Below are 21,838 nucleotides of genomic sequence, written 5' to 3' on the forward strand. Positions count from 1 at the left end.
GATTTTCAATTGTTAAAACCAGCCTTGAATTCCTGGAATTAATTCCACTGGATCATGATATATTGTCCATTTTATGTAATGTTGAATTTGATATGCTAAAATTTTGTTTAGAACTTTTATATCTGTGTTCATGAAGCATATTGGTCTTTAGTTTTGTTTTTTTATTGTGTTAAGAAAACTTCACATAAAACCTACCCTCTTAAAGAAGTTTTTCAGTGCACATAGAGTATTGTGAACTATAAACTCAATGCTGTACAACAGATCTCTAGAACTTGTTCATCTTGCATAACTGAATCTTTGCACCCATTGAGCATCAGTTCCCCATTACTTTCCTTCCCAGCCACTGGCAACCATCATTCTACTCTCTGCTTCTATGAATGTAACCATTTTACATACTTTATATAAGTTGAGTTATGAAGTATTTGTCCTTCTGTGACTGGCTTATTTCACTAGCATAATGTCCTCCAGGTTCATCCATGTGGTCACACATGACAGGATTTTTTTAAGGTTGAGTAATATTCCATGGTGTATATGCCACATTCTCTTTATCTGTTCATCCATTGATAGAGATTAAGATTGTTTGGATGTGTTGGCTATGTGAATAATGCTGCAATAAACATAGGAGATTGAATATCAATTTGAGATCCTGATTTCAGTTCTTTTGGATATATACCAGAAGTGGGATTACTGGATCATATGGTGTTTCTATTTTTAATTCTTTAAGGAGTCTGTATACTGTTTTCCATAGCAGCTGCACCATTTTACAATCCCACCAACAGTGCACAAGGGTTCCAATTTCTTCACATCCTCACCAACATTTATCTTTTTTTTTTTAATAATTGCCATCCTAACAGGTGTGAGGTGATATCTCATTTGCATTCTCTTGATGACTAGTCATGTTGAGAATCTTTCATATACCTGTTGTCCATTTATATGTCTCTTTTTGAGAAATGTCCATCCAGTCTTTTGCCCATTAAAAGTACTTTTTCTTGCTATTGTGTTGCAGGAGTTCCCTATATACTTTTTATATTAACCTTCTATCAGATATATGGTTTGCAGACATTTTATACCATTTGGTAGGTTGCTTTTTCATTTTGTTGTTTTCTTAGCTGTGCAGAAACTTTTTAGTTTTATGTAGTTCTACTTGTCCATTTTTGCTTTTGCTGCTTGTGTTTTGCTGTCATATCTAATAAATCATTGCCAAGACCAATATTGTGAAGTTTTTCCCCAATGTTTTCTTCTAGGCATTTTACAGTTTATGAATTTGTAAAATTTTAGGGGCTGAAAAATTACATTTAAATCTCAAATTTTCCTGTGTAAGGTAATGGTCCAATGTCATTCTTTTGTGTGGGTATATGCAGTTTTCTCGACATCATTTGTTGAAGAGATTGACCTTTCCCCACCGTGTTTTGTTGGCACCCTTGTTAAAGATCAGTTGACTGTATATGCATACCTTTATTTCCAGGTTCTCTGTTCTATTGGTCTATAGATCTTTTTTATACCAGTACCATACTGTTTTAATTACTGTTGCTTTATAATATATTTTGAAATCAGAAAGTGTGATGCCTCCAACTTTGTTCTTCTTTCTCAAGATTTCTTTGGCTATTTGAGATCTTTCGTGGTTATATAAGAATTCTAGGATTTTTTTTTCCATTTCTGTAAAGAAAATGCCATTGGAATTTTTATAGGGGTTCCTTTGAATCTGTAGGTCACTTTGAGTACTATGAACATTTAAACAATATTGTCTTCCAATCCATGAATATGGGATAGCTTTTCATTTATTTGTGTCATCTTCAATTTCTCTCATCAACATTGTGTAGTTTTCAGTATACAAGTCTGTCACTTCCTTGGTTATGTTTATTTCTATTTTATTCTTTTTGATGCTATTATAAATTGGATTGTTTTCTTAGTTTTCTTTTTTGGTAGTTTGTTACTGTATAGAAACACAACCGGCTCTTTAATGCTGCTTTTGTATCCTGAAACTTTAGTGAATTCATTGATTAATTCTAACTGTGTGTGTGTGTGTGTGTGTGTGTGTGTGTGTGTGTGTGTGTAGTCTTTAGAGTTTTCTACATGTAAGATCATATCATCTGCAACCAGAAAAAATTTTACTTCTTCCTTTCCAGCTTGGATGCCTTTTATTTCCTGCTCTTGTATAATTGCTTTGTCTAGAACTTCCAGTACCGTGTTGAATAGAACTGGTAAGAGTGGGCATCCTTTCTTAGTCCTAATCTTAGAGGAAAAGCTTTCAGTTATTCACCATTGAGTACAATGTTAGCTATGGGCTTGTCATATATGGCCTTTATTATGTTGTGGCAAATTCCTTCTATACTTAGCTTTTTGAGAGTATAATTATAGTGTTCATTATATTACAAAAGTTTTGAATTTCATCAAATACTTCTTCTGCATCTATTGAAATGATGATGTGATTTTAAAATTCATCATTCTTAGTGTGATCTATCACATTAATTGATTTACATATGTTGAGCCATCCTTGCATCCCAGGGATAAATCTCATTTGGTCTTAGTGTATGATCTTTACATTTCTAAGAATCTATCCATTTCTTAAAGATTATCCAATTTGTTGATATATACTTGTTCATAATTGTCTTTTATGATTCTTCTTATCTCTTTGTATCAGTTGTAATGTTTCCTCTTTAATTTCTGACTTTATTTGAGTTTTCTCTCTCTTTTGTTAGTCTATCTAAGGGTTTGTCAATTTTATCTTTTTAAAACATCAACTCAATTTCATTGGTATTTTTCTACAATTTTTCTTTTCTCTTTTTTTTTTTTTTTTTTGTTTGTTTTTTTGAGACAGGGTCTCCCTCTATGACCCAGGATAAAGTGCAGTGGCATGAGCACAGCTCATTGCAGCCTTGACCTCCTAGGCTGAAGTGATCTTCCCACCTCAGCGTCATAACTAACTGGGACCACAGGCACATGACACCATGGCTGGCTAATTAATTTTTTTTTTTTTTTTTTTTGTAGAGACAGAGTCTTGCCATGTTGCCCAAGCTGGTCTCAGACTCCTGGGCTCAGGCTATCCTCCTGCCTCAACTTCCTAAAGTGCTGGGTTTACAGGTGTGAGTTGCCTTGCCTGACCTCTATTCTTTATTGTGTTTATTTCTGGTCTAATCTTTAAGGTTTTCTTCCTTCTGCTAACTTTGGGCTTAGTTTGTTCTTTTTTTTTCTTGTAATGTCTTTGTCTGGTTTTGGTATCAGAGCAGTGCTGGATTCATAGAATGAGATTAAGGTTATTCCTTCCTATATCATTTAAATGTTTAGTAGAATTCACTAGCAAAGCTATCTGGACCTGTGGTCCTGTGGTTTTGGGTTTTGTTTTGGGTTGTTTTATGTTTGTTTGTTTGTTTGTTTGTTTGTTTTGGTGGTGAGATTAAGGAGGTTTTAAAGTACAAATGCTCTTTCTTTAATATATACAGGGGTGTTCAGATCATCTTATCTATTTCTTCTTAGGAAGCATTGGTCATTTGTAACTTTTGAGAAATCCTAACCCATTTCCTCTAACTTGCCAAAATTATTGGCACAAAATTGCTAATCATATTAGCTTATTTTCCTTTTAATATTTATGGAATACGTAGCGCTGTCATTCTCTTATTCCTGATACTGGTAATTTGTGGCTTTTATTCTGTCTTTGTATGCTCTATTTTGGATAGTTTCTATTTCAGTATATTCAAGTTCATAAATCTTTTCTTTTACAATGTCTAATCTACCATTAATTTCAGACATTGTTGTTTTCAGCTCTAGAAGTTTGATTTGGTTCTTTGAAAATATATACATATCCCTTCTATGTCTTTGCCTAACTTTTAGAAGAAATGGGATATAGTTTTAAAAAGCGCCTTAATGTCCTTGTATTATAATTCTATCATCTATGTCACTTCTGAATCAGTTTCAATTACTTAATTTTTTTCATTCCTAATTACTTGTTATATTTTCTTCCTTTTTGACATACCCAGTCATGTTTGTTTCCATTTCAGGCATCTTGAATTTTACTTAGCTGGGTGCTGGATGTTTTTGTATACCTATAGACCTTCTTAAGCTTTTTTCCTTCCCTGGGGTGTGGTTACATCATTTGGAAACTGTTTGATCCTGGAGGATTCATATGGTTAGGCTTTGTGTCCCCACCCAAATCTCACCTTGAATTGTAATCCCCATAATCCCCACGTGCCAAGGGAGAGACCAGGTGAAAGCAATTGAACTGTGGGGGTGGTTTCCTCCATGCTGTTCTCGTGACAGTGAGTGAGTTCTCATGAGATCTAATCATTTTATAAATGTTTGGTAGTTCTTCCTGCATTCATTCTTCTTCCTGCCACCTTGTGAAGAAGGTGCTTTGCTTCCCCTTCACCTTCCACCATGATTGTAGGGTTCCTGAGGCCTCCCCAGCCATGCTGAACTATGAGTCAATTAAACTTCTTTCCTTTATAAGTCACCCAGTCTTGGGCAGTTCTTTATAGCAGTGTGAAATGCTCTAATACAAGGACCTAACTTTTAAAATTTGTTAAGTGGGACCAAATCTGTGCTTAATTGAGAGCTAATATTTCCGACTAACAAGGCAAGACCCTTATGAATACTCTGCCCATCATCCTCTAAATTATGAGGTTTCTTTAGACTGGCTGGTGGTTATAGACACTATTCCTGGTCTTGTCAGAGTACTGAGTAATGTTCCTTCTAATCCTTTCAAATGGTTCATTCCTGGACCATAGGTTGTTTCATTACATGTGTTCCTCGGTACTTTGCTAAATACCTTTTGGTCTGATTCTCTGTTCTACGAACTCAGGTGGCTTTGGTCTTCCCGACTTTCAACTCTGTCTCAACTCAGAGAGCCTACTGAGTTCTGCTTAGGTTTTATCTTCCTGCACTGCAGATCTGAAACTGTCTTAAGCTATTAGGCTGGGCAATCATAGGACTCCCCTTGCTTGTTTCTTATCTTTTAATGATCAGTATTCTTTGTTGTCCATTGCCCAGCAAAGTGAAACTATTATCTCATATATTTTGTCCAGTTCTTTTTTTTTTTTTTGGTTCTTGCAGGTGGCTGGATAAATCCAGTCCATACTCTTCATCTTGGTTGGGAACAGGGGTTCTTTCCTTCTTGCAACAAACATTTATGTACCAGACAATGTGATTTTCCTTAGAAAATTATAATACCACTTTTGTAGTGGCTGAAAGAAAAATATTATTGTTGATAGAGTGGGCCAATAGTATGCACAATCAGCTATTGTGATCTGGTAGTAATACCAGAAATCCTTTTAAAAATAAAGAAATCAGAGCTTAGTTATCTATAATGTTGATTCTAAAAGGTTACGACTCTTTATGGAACATAACCCAGGCTCTATCTTACATTTCTTCATATAGTTACACTAGCTGTGGGACACAGGTCTCTAGGCCTTCATTTTTTCATCTAGAAAATGGGGATAATTATAGCAACTCCTCATAGGGTTCATAGTGAGGAATAAATGAAATAGTATCTGCAGTGCTATTAGATTCAGGCCTAATGCACAGTAAATGCTCAAAAAGATTAGAAAATATTTAACATATCTTTTTCTTTTTAAGTAATAAAAAAGATACCTTCTTTAAACTTATGGGGTACTGCCTGGTATATGGGGTACTGCCTGATATATATATATATTATATATAATATATAAAAATATATATATTATATATAATATATAATATGTATAAAAAATATATATTATATATATTATATATACATTATATATTATATATTATATAATATACAGTATATATTATATTAGATATATTATATATAATATACATTATATATATTATATAATGTATATTATATATAATGTATATTATATATTATATTATATATAATATACATTATATATATTATATAATGTATATTATATATAATGTATATTATATATTATATTATATATAATATAATATATAATATAATATATATAATATATATTATATTATATACATTATATAATATACATTATATAATATAATATGTATTATATACATTATATAATATACATTATATAATGTAATATGTATTATATACATTATATAATATACATTATATAATATAATATGTATTATATAATATACATTATGTAATATACATTATATGTTATATATTATATAATATACATTATATGTTATATAATATACAGTATATGTTATATATTATATAATATACATTATATGTTATATAATATACAGTATATGTTATATTATATAATATACATAATATAATATATAATATTATATAATTATATTTATAATTATACAATTATATTTATCATTATAATTATATTATATAATATATAATATAATATATATTTTATAATTATGTTATATAATATATAATATAATATATATTATATAATTATATGATATATGATATATATTATATATTATATAATTGTTATATGATATATGATATATATTATATATTATATAATTATATGTTATATACTATATATTATATTTATTATATATTATATTATATATTATATATACACTATATATTATATATATTATATATTATATATACACTATATATTATATATATTATATATTATATATACACTATATATTATATATTATATTATATAATATTATATATACACTATATATTATATATATAATATTATATATACACTATATATTATATATATTATATATTATATATACACTATATATTATATATATTATATATTATATATACACTATATATTATATATATTATATTATATATACACTATATATAATATATATTATATATTACATATACACTATATATAATATATATAATATATTATATATACACTATATATTATATACACTATATATTATATATACAGTGTATATATTATATATACACTGTATATATAATATATACACACACTATTTAATGTCCAAAATGGTCTACATTCACTTTATCCTTAGCCCTCATCCTTCAAGATTACACACACACACACACACACACACGCACTCACACACACACCCTCTTCTTTTCTTTTATGTAGACTTAAGAGTAACTGTGGCCGGGAGTGGTGGACCATGCCTGTAATCTCAGCACTTTGGGAGGCCAAGGTGGGCAGATCACAAGGTCAGGAGATCGAGACCATCCTGGCCAACAGGGTGAAACCCCGTCTCTACTAAAATACAAAAAATTAGCTGGGCATGCTGGTGCATGCCCGTGGTCCCAGCTACTCGGGAGGCTGACGCAGGAGAGTCGCTTGAACCCGAGGCAGAGGTTGCAGTGAGCCGAGATCACATCACTGCACTTCAGCCTGGCAACAGAGCGAGACTCAATCTAAAAAAAAAAAAAAAAAAAAAAAAAGTAACTGCTTTGTTTAGTTTATCATAATAGTGATATTCTAGTTGTAGGCATCCATTTTCAGAGTTGGACATGCACTTAGTGACTATCTTATCTAATTCCTGCTTTGAATGAAATTGCAATTTAGAGAAAGCAAGTGATCCGCCCAAAGTCATAAAGTTGGTTGCTGATGAAACTGGGTCTCCAGATTTTCCATCCAGATGCTCTTTCCACACAACAATGTTACCTCTCTTTCTCATTCTCTAGGCCTCTTTCAGTTCCGGCAAATACTTTGATTGACAAATAGGAATTTCACAGAATATTATACATGCATTTGCACGAGAGTTCTCTATCAGATTTAAAAACTTCTTTCTCCACTCTGTGTGTGTGTGTGTGTGTGTGTGTGTGTGTGTGTGTGTGTTGTGGAGATGGTGGGAGTGGGGGAAATGGGAAAATCTAACCAGACACAATGCAAACCAAATTAGTTGTTACAACAGAAAACCATAGAGTGGCAGACAAGAGATTCCCAAGTCCATCTCACTCATTATATAGCTAATAAAATTGTGAATTTGGAAATTTAAGTGACTTGTCTTAGTTTGGAATTTGAGTAAGTTAAATTTTGGTCTGAAATACTTTCCATTAAACACACTGTCTTTTGTTTTTTAATAGTGTGTAACTTCTTGGATAGTTACCATGGATGATTATAATAATGTGTGGTCACTATGTCAAAATTTCTATAATTTCTTTAAAGAAATTCTTTGAGAAGTTTAGATCACCACACAACTTTAAATATTAACACTATTAGTTATTTATACTTTTTCCCTTTTATATTTAACATACCTCAAGAACAACAAAAATAGTTCTTAAAGCTTAAGCATTATGATCGTAGTGTCTACAGAAATAATAAACAGAAAATGTATCTAGAATTAGATTTTGGCTTTAGGATATGTTTGTAAATAAGACACATTTTTTAAACTGTATATATGTTTTTACAACATTCAAATCATCTTGCAATGGAAGTATGAATTTTATTACATCACAAATGAATACTATGTGAATGCAAAATTGGATGCTGTTTAATCTTAGACAGTCTGGTTTTTAGAATAATTATGTGACTGAAATTGCATGAATAATGATAATTTGTTTGGTAGTGGATCGGTATTTTTTTTTTGAAAGTGAATCCATCATTTTCTTTAACACGCCTGATCCTTGGATCCTTGGGCATAAATTTTCGGTACAGCACATGGGGATTTAGCTATGTGAGTCCCATTAGTGTGAATTGGAGTTTTGCAGCTAGATCCATGAGCTGAGCAGTTGCTTTTTAATGTTATTTTAATATTTAATGGTTATTGCAGGGCTGTCAAGCTGGGACTATTTCAATGAGAGAGATTTCCAGAACTTATGAGAGAGATTTTAAACATCTATTCAGAGGATATTGCAATATCCTTTATTAGAAGAGGAAAATTCTTTAGAGAGAAACCTCCCAATTCAAAAGAGAGTTTCTCTTTAATTGTGGCAAATTTGAGAATGAGATAATACATTTCTTATTTTTATTAGAATTATCCAAAGGATTTATTAAATTGCTTTCATCAGGTAACTTAGACATTAATTTTGTGAAGTTTTAGTATTAGATAGAGTGAGCAATAAAGGGGTTTTTATTTTTGTGTTTGTTAATGGTCATTGTTTTCATCATTAATTTTATATAAATTTTTTAGTTAATTGGTACTCTTGGTTTTTCTTAAAATTCTGTAGGCAAAATTTTCACAGATCATTGTATTTGAAGAGACCTCCACGAAGAATCAGCAGTTTTTACTGCAAGGTAGATTATTTAATAATTTCAGAGAAGGGTCTCATTATAAGGGACACAAGGCTGCCTTCCTCTCACTGGGCATCTCCCTAAATGCCTGGTGGCCCTCAGGAAGTCAGTGCATGTTCAAGTGTTCTGGAAGAGTGGGAACATCTGGGCTTCAGTCCTTAAAACATATCACATATTATTTTGATCAGTTTTAATAAACATGAATTCTTATGTCTGAGCTAGCCCAAGAAATCAGTCAAAGTCACCAGGGAGAAGTTGTGGAAAGACCCAGATTAAAAAAAAAAAAAAAAGAATAGCCATATGTATCCATCGCTTATCCCTTTTTTCTCCTGAAGCTCAAACTTTCCTTCTCTTCTTTGACTCCACTTGTCAACCTGTGCAAGTTTCTACATTCTGAAAACAAACCAACCAACTCTTTCTCCAGGCAGCTCTCCCTCTAGCTATGTTCTTACATCCTTCGTTTCATTTACTACCCAACTCCTTGAGATAGCCATCTAAAAAGCACTTTGTCCCTATGTCAGGTATAGTAGGTATTAATTGTACCATTTTGGCATTTATCTTTTTAAGTACCTCTCTGCAACATGCCACAAACTCTTCGGTGTCAAACGCCTGACCCTTCCTCATCCTAGTACCAGTCCTCACTCAATAATGTCTTGGAATGACTCCTGTAAAAATAGCCGACTTTTTTTTGGTACAAAGTACTACAGATTGTTTCTAGAAATTATGACCATAGGGATAAATATTTTCATAAAAATCATGGCTTTTTATATTCAATGTCTGGTATTTTAGAGAATAAAGAATTGTTTTTTGAAAGTTGAGGAATTTTCATAATAGTTTGGAGTATCAATTATTAAAAATCTTATACAAATATTTCATAATCCATATACAGTTATACAAATGTTAATCTTTATTAATGTTATTGTTGCTGCTCAAGCTACAACTTTTTTTTTTTTTGAGATGGGATCTTGCTTTGTCACCCAGGCTGGAGTGCAGTGGCCTGATCTCGGCTCACTGCAACCTCTGCCTCCTGGGTTCAAGTGATCCTCCTGCCTCAGCCTCCTGAGTAGCTGGGACTACAGGCGCACACCACCATGCCCAGCTAATTTTTGTATGTTTAGTAGAGATGGGGTTTCACCATATTGGCCAGGATGGTCTCAATCTCCTGACCTTGTGGTCCACCCGCCTTGGCCTCCCAAAGTGCTGGGATTGCAAGCGTGAGCCACTGTGCCCAGCCAAGCTACAACTCTTAAAAGTACCACTGTTAAAAGTATTGCCATAAAACTGTTTTTAAAAGAAAGTTGTCCCACCGATGAGAGAATTTTAGTCCCAGCAATGTAAGTTTATTTTACCTCCCAAAGAATGTATTTTCTGATGTATTTTTGTAAATATTTTTGTTGATGATATGAACTCTTTTGTTTTGTTATCATTGTTTTTGCAGTAAAATTCAACAGTTTTCCTTGACCTCTACATTCCTATGATTTTTAAAAAATAGAAGAAAGGAAGTATTTTTAGTTTCTTTCCTTTGATATATCCATCCAAATACGATTTCTCATTCCACCTTCATAAGATGTGTTCTTTTTACTGAATGTAATCCTGGAGATAAACTCAGATTCAGGCAAGTGGACTGGCAGCCTTCCATAGTGGACTACTTTATGACAGAGAATAGTATTTCCGTCCCTTTCCTATTAATTTCTATCAAAAGCCTGCTTTACTTTCTTGTTTCCCAGTGGAACTATTTCTATTTGATTTCAATTAAAAATGAAATGTCAGCATTTCAGGATGTGTTGTACTATTTTATGGTGCACACTATTCCAACTCATTAGGCAGAAGGCAGCATATTTGGAGGAAGCCCAGTTGGGATGGAAAAATAGATGTCTGTTTCACATTTTCATTAGAAATAGAAATCAAAATGTATTTTATCACAACCACTACTTAAAGGAAGAATCTGGGCAATCGGTTTTCCAATTCCCATATATTCACTATCTTGAACTTACCTGGAGGTTTCCTTTATTAGATCATATTTTCCATATTCCCCAGCTAAATTTATCTAGAAACAATCTCGCCTTCATTTCTTGTCTGTGAATACTATATCCTGTTGAAAAAAAGTTCCTAGAGGTTGGTGAAGTAGTTAGAGCTGTTAAAAAGTTGAGGACATCACAGGTGGAATTTTATATATGTTTGGTGTTCCAGGAGCAAACTTCCATGCTTCAATTTTTGACAATCTGAGACTTGACATATAAAAATTCAAACGTGTATGAAACTTCAGGAAAGTTAGCATCACTCTGTTTCTTCTTTCTCAAAGAAATGGGCATATGTAGGTAGTTATGGAAATGCTTTGGTAGTGATGACAGCTTGACCAGGAGTGTAAAATGTACGATAACAGGATCACTTCTAAAAATTTCAACAAGATATCTCTAATATTTCCTGAAGTACCAGCATCCATCTGGAAAATGAAATGTCTTTCCACTTAAAGGCAAATAATATAATTTTTCCAGTTTTCTTTTTTGTAAGAGGAAAATGATAAAGGAATGTGCTTTCTGACTGTATCATATTTGACAGTACAGAGCACATAAACTGGGAGAAGCACAAATTGTGTAGGCAAATTTCACAGAAAATTAAAATCACTAAACACTGAAATAATTGGGCACCAGCTTCTGTATATGGACAAAAGCTTGAACAAAAAATATACTGACCCTTTCTTTGGTGCCAATGTTCAGCTAATCGATGTGATTACAGTGTGAAGGCTTGAGGTGCTGGGTGAATGGTTAATGTTGCTGTTCAACTTTTGCAGCCCTGCCTCATATTGAGTCAGAGATTTTTTGCTCAAAATGAATGGTTCTAATTTGGTAAATCCAATGGCTCCCTTTTCACAGTTACCTGCAGAGTGTACTGCTGCTGAAGGCTGTGTGTTCATTCTATGAACATATCCAGAAGAATGTTTTTGTCAACAAACATATTGAGCATTGACTGAGTGCTAGATATTGTGTGGAGTGATAGAGAGAAAAGCTATAGAATTCCTGGGAACGCAGGCATTATGGTGCAGTAGAGGAAACAGACCAATATATACATACATGAAAAAAAGTCTCATAGATGTCCCAATAATGGCTTCCACAGGGTACAATGGCAATGCAGGAAGACAGTGGCCACGTGTATTCAGAAGAGTCAAGAAAGGCTTCATAGGCTGGGCACAGTGGCTCACACCTGTAATCTCAGCATTTTGGGAGGCCAAGGCGGGTGGATCACTTGAGGTCAGGAGTTCGAGACCAGCCTGCCCAACATGGTGAAACCCCCGTCTTTACTGAAAATACAAAAATTTGCTGGGCGTGGTGGCAGGTGCCTGTAATCCCAGCTACTCGGAAGGCTGAGGCAGGACAATTGCTTGAACCCAGGAGGTGGCAGTTGCAGTGAGCCGAGATCATGCCACTGCATTCCAGCCTGGGTGACAGAGTGAGACTCCATCTCAAAAAACAAAACAAGGCCGGGTGCAGTGGCTCACGCCTGTAATCCCAGCACTTTGGGAGGCCGAGGCGGGCGGATCGCGAGGTTAGGAGATCGATACCATCCTGGCCAACACGGTGAAACCCTGTCTCTACTAAAAATACAAAAAATTAGCAGGGCGTGGTGGCAGGCGCCTTTAGTCCCAGCTACTCGGGAGACTGAGGCAGGAGAATGGCGTGAACCCGGGAGGCGGAGCTTGCAGTGAGCCACGATCGCGCCACTGCACTCCAGCCTGGGCAACAGAGCGAGACTGTCTAAAAAACAAACAAACAAAGAAAGAACAGCTTCATAGAGGACATTCAAGCCACTAGTTTTTAATGAGGATCATTTCAAGGCTGACAACTACCTGGCTTCAGGACTTGGTGGTGATAGTGACCTTGACTTCCTCCCTTGCCCCATATATTCAGAAGGAACACTAGCAAAACTTCTCTAGGAACTGGATGACATTAAGAAGGAAGGCTGAACTCTCATGTGTACATACGGGAATTTGAGAGAGGCACTGCTTTCCTGGCATCTGGTTTGGCCACTAACATCACAATGATGCATCTTCCAATGAAAATCCTGCTGTTCTTATTTCTGTGTTCAAATTTCAGGCTGAATTTGACAGAATTTAATTCTTTTTTAAAAAACTTTTTAAAAAGTTTTTTAATTGATGTACCACTTAATCTTTTTAATAATCTTTTTTTCACTAATATAGAGTTAACTTATTTTTAAATGTTGTGTTTAATGGGCCTCCTCTCTTTCATTATACACAGAAAAGCCTTGGAAAAAAATTAAAATACCAGATAATGTCCATTAGTGATGGTCATTGGAAAACACATTCTGTAGGCATGATGTTATATAAAATAAGTATGATCTTGCCCTAGGTTGATGGGAAAAATATTTTTCTAAGCCAGAATTAACCAAAACTTCACACCCTTGAAGCAAGCTTTAAAATATTTCGATCAATTTCTACAAAAGAACCATTATGTTGTATGTCTTTGTTTTGCAAAAACACTCATCTGGTTTAAGATAGCAATTTGTATGCATTTGAGGCTGACAAACGGACATCACTAGTTCTATGAAAAGAGTGTATATGTAGTAAAATGCCAGACTAGACAGAAACAAGGAATAATCCTCTAGAAAAATAGACATAAGTCGACAGACTTCAAAAGAATTGAGAACACAATTGTTGCTAAATATTTCTTTATACATTTATAAATAAGTAGTAAATAATTTCATAAATGCACAAAGTTCCCATGTAATAAATATTGTATGCAACGTAAAATTCACATTCTTATTATATTTTACATAACAATCTTATAAAAAATAATATTTTGTGTGTGTGATACTTTCTTATTTCAATGTGAAAAAAACTTTCATGATTCTACAAATGTCTGGAAAATTCATGACAAGGCCTGTTGATATATTTGGTATGCTGACAAGAAGTCCTAAGATCACTATCAATTGAGACACTCCTACTGTCAAGTGGAAATGTAAAATTCATACCAATATTTATAGCTCTCTGGCAAAGCATTGGCTATTATGCCTCCTGGATATACCAAATTAAAATATCTGGATGGTGATGACGAATGAAAGTTAACTAAATTTAGGGAGGTCTGCAGTGTAAATCATGCTCCAACAAGCCTAAAAACCTGGTGGCAAAGATCATAAACATAATACCAGGAGATGTTTGACAGCCTCTTCCTGAAAGTAAGGTATAAGATACTATGGGGCTTGGGTGCTAAAATACAACAAACTTATTTCATAAAAATGGCAAAGATAAGAAGATTGCTGAAACTCAGAACCCGGGTGAGTGAATGTCTGTGTGCAGCTGCTATAAAACTGGATGATTCTAACAGTTGGACAAGGTTGTGGAGCTATAGTATTGTGCTTGAAGCCAGCATAGAAACTACAAAGCTGTTCTTCGTAGAAGTACAGAAGAGACCAACAAAGGCACAGGAGTGAAATCTATCTAAAAACTTTTATGTAAAATCACTCTCTTAAACTAAAGTCACGAACCATGCACAATTGAAATGTAAGACAGACATCACTATTCTGGTTGCCATAATCTTGGACCACGGGGCTTTTGTAAAACAAATGATTTCTAAGTGCTTAAGGTCAAAGTGGAAAAAAGCATTTTATCAAACTTATTCAAAGGGAGAAAGATCCTCCAAGGTGAATGTCATGCCCTTGGCTCATGTATCATTCGTAGGGAATTCTTTGGGGCCTTTCTAAGATTTCACTGTATGTTTACCTCATCTGTGTAAACCATTTTGAGCACCATCTGAAGACATTTGTGTCTTCAGCTAAAGTAAAGCAAAGGTTTGTTTTTTAAAAATTACTATATCATTAATTTAAAATATAAAGGGCTGAAAATAATGAACATCTCTGAAATTTTATATAGAATAATAATGTGTTAGATAATTATAACATTTAATTACTTGAGAAGAGCGTGCTTTCAAAGTTGTATACTACTTAGGGGCATTATTGAATTCACAAAATTTTACTACATTAACTATAATGGCACTAAGTTCTTAATCATTATCATGAAAAATAAAAATGTGTTGATTGCATACTATTTCAATGGCACTGTGCTAGACACTGGGAATTCAAAAATAACATAAAGGCCCCTGACCTTAATCAATGATATGCTAACTGAGACTACCAAGCCCATGGCAGAAAAGAAAGGAAATATGTCAGATGAATTACAAGTGTCAGAAGTCCACTGAAAGGGATAATCATTATAGGCTGATTTCTGCAAAGCTTGTTGAAATTTAATCAACATTCAATATGGCTCATTTATTCATTCTATAAAGAGCTATTAAATGTTTATTGTGTGGCAGAAACTCTTGCTAGGAGCATAGGATGCTATGCCTCTTTTCTTTTGGAGTTTATAACCGCAAAGAGGAGGCTTTACCAAATAATCCATGACACAGTGTGTAAAAGAAATCTATCTAAGACTATGAGACCATATAAATAGAGTGCTGACCTAGTTTGATGGCAAGGAAGGCTTCTTGGAGGAATTTGACTTGTTTTCTGTAGGATGAGTGATGATTAAATGGACAGAATTGGGAAGAGGACTGATGCAGATAGGAGCATCAGCATATGCAAAGGCTTTGTCCTATTTGAAAATAGCAAAGGAGGCCAGAGTGGCCAGGAAACACAGAAAAGAAGGAGCACAATGCAAGATGGCACTGGGTCAGTACATACAAGGCCTTGTTGGACATATGCAACATGTTTATCTTTATTGTAAGAGCAATGGGAATAATGTTCTTTTTTTTTTTTTTTTTTTTTTTTTAAATAGAATCTCACTCTGTCACCCAGGTTGCAGTGCAGTGGCATGATCTCGACTCACTGCAACCTCTGCCTCCTGGGTTCAAGCAATTCTCCTGCCTCAGCCTCTTGAGTAGTTGGGACTACAGGCACATGCCACCATACCCAGCTAATTTCTGTGTTTTTAGTGGAGACAGGATTTCATCATGTTGGCCAGGCTGTCTTGAACACCTGACCTCAGGTGATCCACCTACCTTGGCCTCCCAAAGTGCTGGGATTACAGGTGTGAGCCACCATGCCCGTCCAAGAGATAACGTTCTTAGATTGGTGTTTACAAAACATTTGCTGCAGGGTGGAGAAAAGATGGTGGACATGTTAGAATGAAGGCAGGTAGACAAGTTAGAAGATGGTACTGGTAGTCTGGGGAAGAAATGATAATGTTTTGGGTTAGGGTAATGCCCTACAGGGATGAAGACAAGTGCACAGAAACTCTTGACAAATGACTAAGCTGGTGAAAGGAATCACTTCTATCTGCTGCAAATACATAGACACACTTAAAATATATAGCTGAGCTGGAAAGCAAAAGGGAAATTGACACATGTCAAAAACAAAGCCATTGTTGCAAGTTGAAGATTCAGTCTACTGAGTTCTGAGAGTAGGTGAGTGCCTTAGGAATGATGTTTAATGCCTGTCTTGGTAGTGGAATTCATTCTGGTAGCAGCAGTTATTTCAATTTGCAGTTGTTCCAAAACTTGCATAACCAACCTCATTGCATCCCTCAGAAACACTAGTACCAACAGGCCAGCAGACTCTGCTCAAAGGTATTAATTTCAATTCTGCAGGGCCCTTCCTCCAAGTTTCTAAATGTTAGTAATTCTAATCTCATCCTTTTATTCCCTTAACCCTAGTGGGGTAGCATCCTTCTGCAGTTCCTTCCATGCCTCAATGCCCTCTTTTTGCCCTGATTAACAGTTCTTTTTGTTGTTGTTGTTGTTTTGTTTTGTTTTGAGACGTAGTCTCGCTCTGTGGCCCAGGCTGGAGTGCAGTGGCGCGATCTCGGCTCGCTGCAAGCTCCGCCTCCCGGGTTCAGGCCATTCTCCTGCCTCAGCCTCCCGACTAGCTGGGACTACAGGCGCCTGCAACCACATCCTGCTAATTTTTTGTATTTTTAGTAGAGACGGGGTTTCACCATGTTAGCCAGGACAGTCTCCATCTCCTGACCTCGTGATTCACCCGCCTCAGCCCCCCAAAGTGCTGGGATTACAGGCATGAGCCACCGCGCCCAGCCAACAGTTCTTTAGGTTAATTTTTGTCTACTAACATAACTGGTGTGTCTGACTGGACCCTAACTGTTATACAGGGAATAGAGACAAGAATCAAAAGGCAATATTCAGGGAGACGATGGAGTTTTTTGAGAGTTGAAGAGCTATATGTCTTCAGATTATAAAGATCACACCAAGTCTTAGGTAGGATGAATAAAAGCAAACCCAGGTTTAGGCTCAAGGTTATTCAGAAAACATCAAAGGCTATCAGAAGGAAAGATAGATTACCTTCAAAGAATGATGCTCTTACAGAAGACTTCTCATGATCAGCAGATGCCAGAGACAATGAAAGAGCATCTCTATAGTACTGCTGGAGGGTAACATCCTGATTTAAAAACTACATATTAGTTAATTTGGCTGAAATTGATAATGGATTGAATATATGGTGTGAAGGACAAAGAAGTATCACAGAAGGCCAGAGTTGTAGTTTATGGATTAAGCTCATTATGCCATTAACTTGGATAGGGAATATTGGAGGAAGATCCTGTCTGAGGGAAAGAGACCAAAGTCTCACACATGTTGGGTTTTAGATGCCTTTGAGATCTCTAGGAACAGACGTGGAATAGGTAGTTATATATGAAGGTATGAGGTCATAGGAGAGGTCCAGGCTGTGGTTGTATATTTGAGTCTTTGGTCAGTGGATGGTAAATGAAGGTTTTCTTATGTATTAGTTATCAATTGCTGTATAAGAAATTAACCTGAAGCTTAGTGGCTTAAAACAACATTAAGTATTTATTATCCTCACAGTTTTTGTGGGTCGGGTATTTGGAATGTGGCTTAGCCAGATAGTTCTGGCTTAAGGTCTGTTCTGAGGTTTGAGCCAAGATGTGGACTGGGCCTGCAAGTCAGCAAGTTCCTCTAAAGGATTGACCAAGCCTGCAGTATCAGCTTCTAAGGTGGCTCCCACATGCCTGGCAAGTTGGTGCTGGCTGTTGGCAGGAGGCCTCAGCTTCTCTCCATGTGGGACTCGCCACAGTCTGCTTGAGTGTCTTTATGATATGGGGGTTGGCTTCTTCCAGAATTAGTGATCTAAAAAGAGCAAAGTGGAAGCCACAGTGCCCTTTATGACCTAGTTTAAGAAGTCACACACTGACACCTCTGCCATGTCCTATTTGTTGCAAGCAAGTCACAAATTCCAGCCTATATTCAAGGGGATGGGGGCTCCACCTTTTGAAGTTAGTTTTGTTGGAGGATTTGTGGACATATTTTAAACCCAGAATACCTGGGGAGATACTATAGCGTGAGTAAAGAAAGAGAGGCTAGAGCAGGGGTGGGCAAACTTTTTCTGTAAAGGGCCAGATAGCAAATTTTTTAAGCATTGCAGGCCATATGGTCTCTGTCACAATAATTCACCTTTGCTGTTGTAGCATACTTAATGACAATACTTAAATGAATAGGTATGTCTGGGTTAAGCCCAAAGTAGGTCTGTGGGCTATAGTTTGTCAACCCTTGATATAGAGCATAGCCAGGAGAAACAGCTGTATACAAAGGCTGAAAACCAAACCAAAACAAAAAAGGCACAAAACAACAACAACAACAACAAAGTCCAGGTGCAGCAGGGAAGTTTAGGATCTAACTTAAAACATAATACTATAATTTAGGCTGGGCGCAGTGGCTCACACCTGTAATCCCAGAACTTGGGGAGGCCAAGGTGGGCGGGTCACCTGAGGTCAGGAGTTCGAGACCAGCCTGGCCAACATGATGAAACCCCGTCTCTACTAAAAATACAAAAATTAGCCATGCGTGGTGGCAGGGGCCTGTAATCCCAGCTACATGGGAGGCCGAAGCAGGAGAATGGCTTGAGCCCAGGAGGTGGAGGTTGCAGTGAGCCAAGATTGTGCCACTGCACTCCAGCCTGGGGCAACAGAGTGAGACTCCGTCTCAAAAAAAACAAAAACAAAAACAAAAACAAAAAAAAACTAGAATTTATATGAAACAGTTCTATTAGCTATTAATGTCTCTGTTTTATTCACCTTTTTTCTTTTACTAATTTATAATATTTTACATATTTGTTTCTGTTTTTTTAGTTGTGGAAACTGAGGCTCATGTTGTTTTATAAACTTATCCAAGTTAGAAGTAGCAGATTGGAATTTAAAACCAAATCTGTCTGATTCAAAGTTTATGTTCTTTCCATTTCAAAAAGAAAAAACATCCCATCTAGTGTGGAGGAATACATGCAAGCATGGTCAGAAAGATAGTTTGGGCCATACTGAAGGGCATGGGATGCCACGGGCTTTGTACTTTGGTGATGGGTTTTGAGCAATAAGTTGTGAGTCACATGATTGCAATTTTATCCTATATTAAACTGACAATGGTGTATTTATGACCTTGTGGTAGGGAGTAACAAAGTGAGGGATATTGAACAAGAGGCTGATTCAATAATCTAGACAGGAAATTGTTAGGATCTGAACTTGAAAGATGTTAATTACGTAGAGGTGATATTGCACAGAAAAGTCCAACTGAACACTGGAAATAGACTGTTGAAGGAAGAACCAAAAATGATCCTGAAAATGGCAGCTAGATTGATAAAGGAAGTCATAAGGGGGTGCTGTTTTATGCAGAAATTATGAGTTCCTTTTTAGATATATTGAATTTGAGATGCCAGCATGACATCCAAATGGAGGTGTATTAGAGAAAAAACACATGAGAGTGGTTAGGGCTGGAGATGTGGTTTTATAAATGTACATGCTGGCAGAGTTCTTGGAGAGAAAGAGGAACCATGGATTATGAATACTGAGAAGCAGCCAACTTTAGAATGTTGATGGGAAAGGAGACAGAGGAGCAGTGCAAAAGATTAGACAAGAGTCAACGCCTTGTACAGTCTCAGCAAGAATCTCAAGAAGGCAGGGCCATGCGTGGTGGCTCATGCCTGTAATCCCAGCACTTTGGGAGGCCGAGAGGGACAGATCACTTGAAGTCAGGAATTCGAGGCCAGCCCAACCAACATGGCAAAACCCTGTCTCTACTAAAAATACAGAAGTTAGCCGGGCATGGTGGTGCATGCCTGTAATCTCAGCTACTTGGGAGGCTGAGGCATGAGAATCGCTAGAACCCGGGAGGCAGAGGCTGCAGTGAGCCAAGATCGTGCCATTGCACTCCAGCCTGTGAGACAGAGCGAGAGACCCTGTCTCAAAAAAAAAAAAAAAAAAAAAAAGAAAAGAAAAAGAAAAAAAGAAAAGACTCTCAAGAGGGCAGGCCAAGTGCTGTGGAGATGTCAGGGAGAGAGGTTAGAGAGCTAGAAACTACTGTTATGTTTGGCCATGGTGGCCATGGGAGATCATTTTTGGTTTCAGTTTCTACTAAGATGCTAAAGTAGCCCAAATGCTGGTTCTTACCTCCAAGGGCCTCCTGGAGAAGCTCGAGTAGCAGTTCTCAACCCCGGTGCATGTTGCAATGTCCTGAGAAGTTTTGAAAAATGATGCCTGGCTTTCAACTGCAACCTCCATCTTTGAGTAATTTGTCAAAATGATGAAGATGAAGGGAAAGAGGAGAGGCACCTGTGGTATTTTCTCCAGCCTTTTAGAAAACATGATGTTGTTCCTTTGGCCACATAAGTGCCAATCTACAAGAAAGGTGATACTGTAGACATCAAGAGAATGGGCACTGTTCGAAAAGGAATGCTGCACAAGTGTTACCATGGCAAAGCTGGAAGAGTCTACTGTGTAACCCAGCATGCTGTTGGCATTGTTGTAAACAAACAAGATAAGAGAAAGATTCTTGCCAAGAGAATTAATGTACATATTGAGCATATTAAGCACTCTAAGAGCTGAGATAGCATCCTGAAATGGGAAGAGGAAAATGATCAGAAAAAGAAGGAAGCCGAAGAGAAAGGGATCTAGGTTCAACCAAAAAACCAGCCTGCTCTGCCCAGAGAAGCACATTTTCTGAGACCCAAAGAAAAGGAGCTCGAGCTGCTAGAATCTATTCCCCATGAATTCATGGCATGATAGGCATAAAATAAATAAATAAAGACCTTGGGATGGTAAAAAGAAAAAAGAAAAAAAATGATGTCTCAGTCTCATCCTAAGAACTTCTAAATTAATTGGTCTAGGAGTGTGGCTTGGGCATTGAGATTTTAAAAAATCTCCCCAAGTAATTCTAATACACAGCCAAAATTGAGACTCATGGCCATAGAGGAAAAATACCAAATTATGGAGAAAATTGTGGGAAGTTCCTGGGGTAATAGTAGCTGTTTTGAAGTTGTGTGTGTGTGTGTGTGTGTGTGTGTGTGTGTGTGTGTGTGTGTGTGTGTGCACCTTAGGGGGAGACATATCTGAGACCAGGGGTGGTGCAGCACTTCTGTGGGAGGTTAACATAGGAAGGGAATTTAGGAATTTTGCTCTTACTTTTCCAAACATTGCTTTGGGACGAATAATACCCAACCTTCTACTTGCAATGACTCTGATGCTTCAAACATAAGAGCAGGGCAGCATAAAAGTCTTGATCCTGTGAGATACTGAGAAGAACAGGTGTAGATTCACTAAACTAGGATCGCTTTTCTACCTCCTTTTTTCCATCTCAAAATCTGCAGATCTGGGGATTTACAGCATTGGAATGTCTCTTTTTTTTTTTTTCCGGAGTCTTTTCGGAGTCACTGCAACTTCCACCTCCTGGGTTCAAGCGATTCTCCTGGCT

At 36.2% G+C, this 21,838-nt stretch overlaps 1 protein-coding gene across 6 annotated transcripts in view; it reads right to left on the reverse strand.

Annotated features, from left to right (window-relative positions):
- Nucleotides 1–20,860, reverse strand: part of TCF4 (transcription factor 4) — a 412,803-nt gene extending 391,943 nt beyond the window's left edge. For all 6 annotated transcript variants that reach the window (XM_055102437.2, XM_055102434.2, XM_055102438.2 and 3 more), the window contains exons 1-2: nucleotides 20,539–20,860; nucleotides 16,136–16,226 (exon numbers count right to left, since the gene is read on the reverse strand). In XM_055102437.2, the coding sequence (XP_054958412.1) occupies nucleotides 16,136–16,226; nucleotides 20,539–20,841 (394 nt within the window). In that variant the 5' untranslated portion in view covers nucleotides 20,842–20,860. The remainder of the gene's footprint in view (nucleotides 1–16,135; nucleotides 16,227–20,538) is intronic.
- Between the last annotated feature and the right edge of the window lie 978 nt (nucleotides 20,861–21,838).

This window comes from Pan paniscus, chromosome 17 (assembly GCF_029289425.2).
Source record: "Pan paniscus chromosome 17, NHGRI_mPanPan1-v2.0_pri, whole genome shotgun sequence".
Classification (NCBI taxonomy): Eukaryota; Metazoa; Chordata; class Mammalia; order Primates; family Hominidae; genus Pan; species Pan paniscus.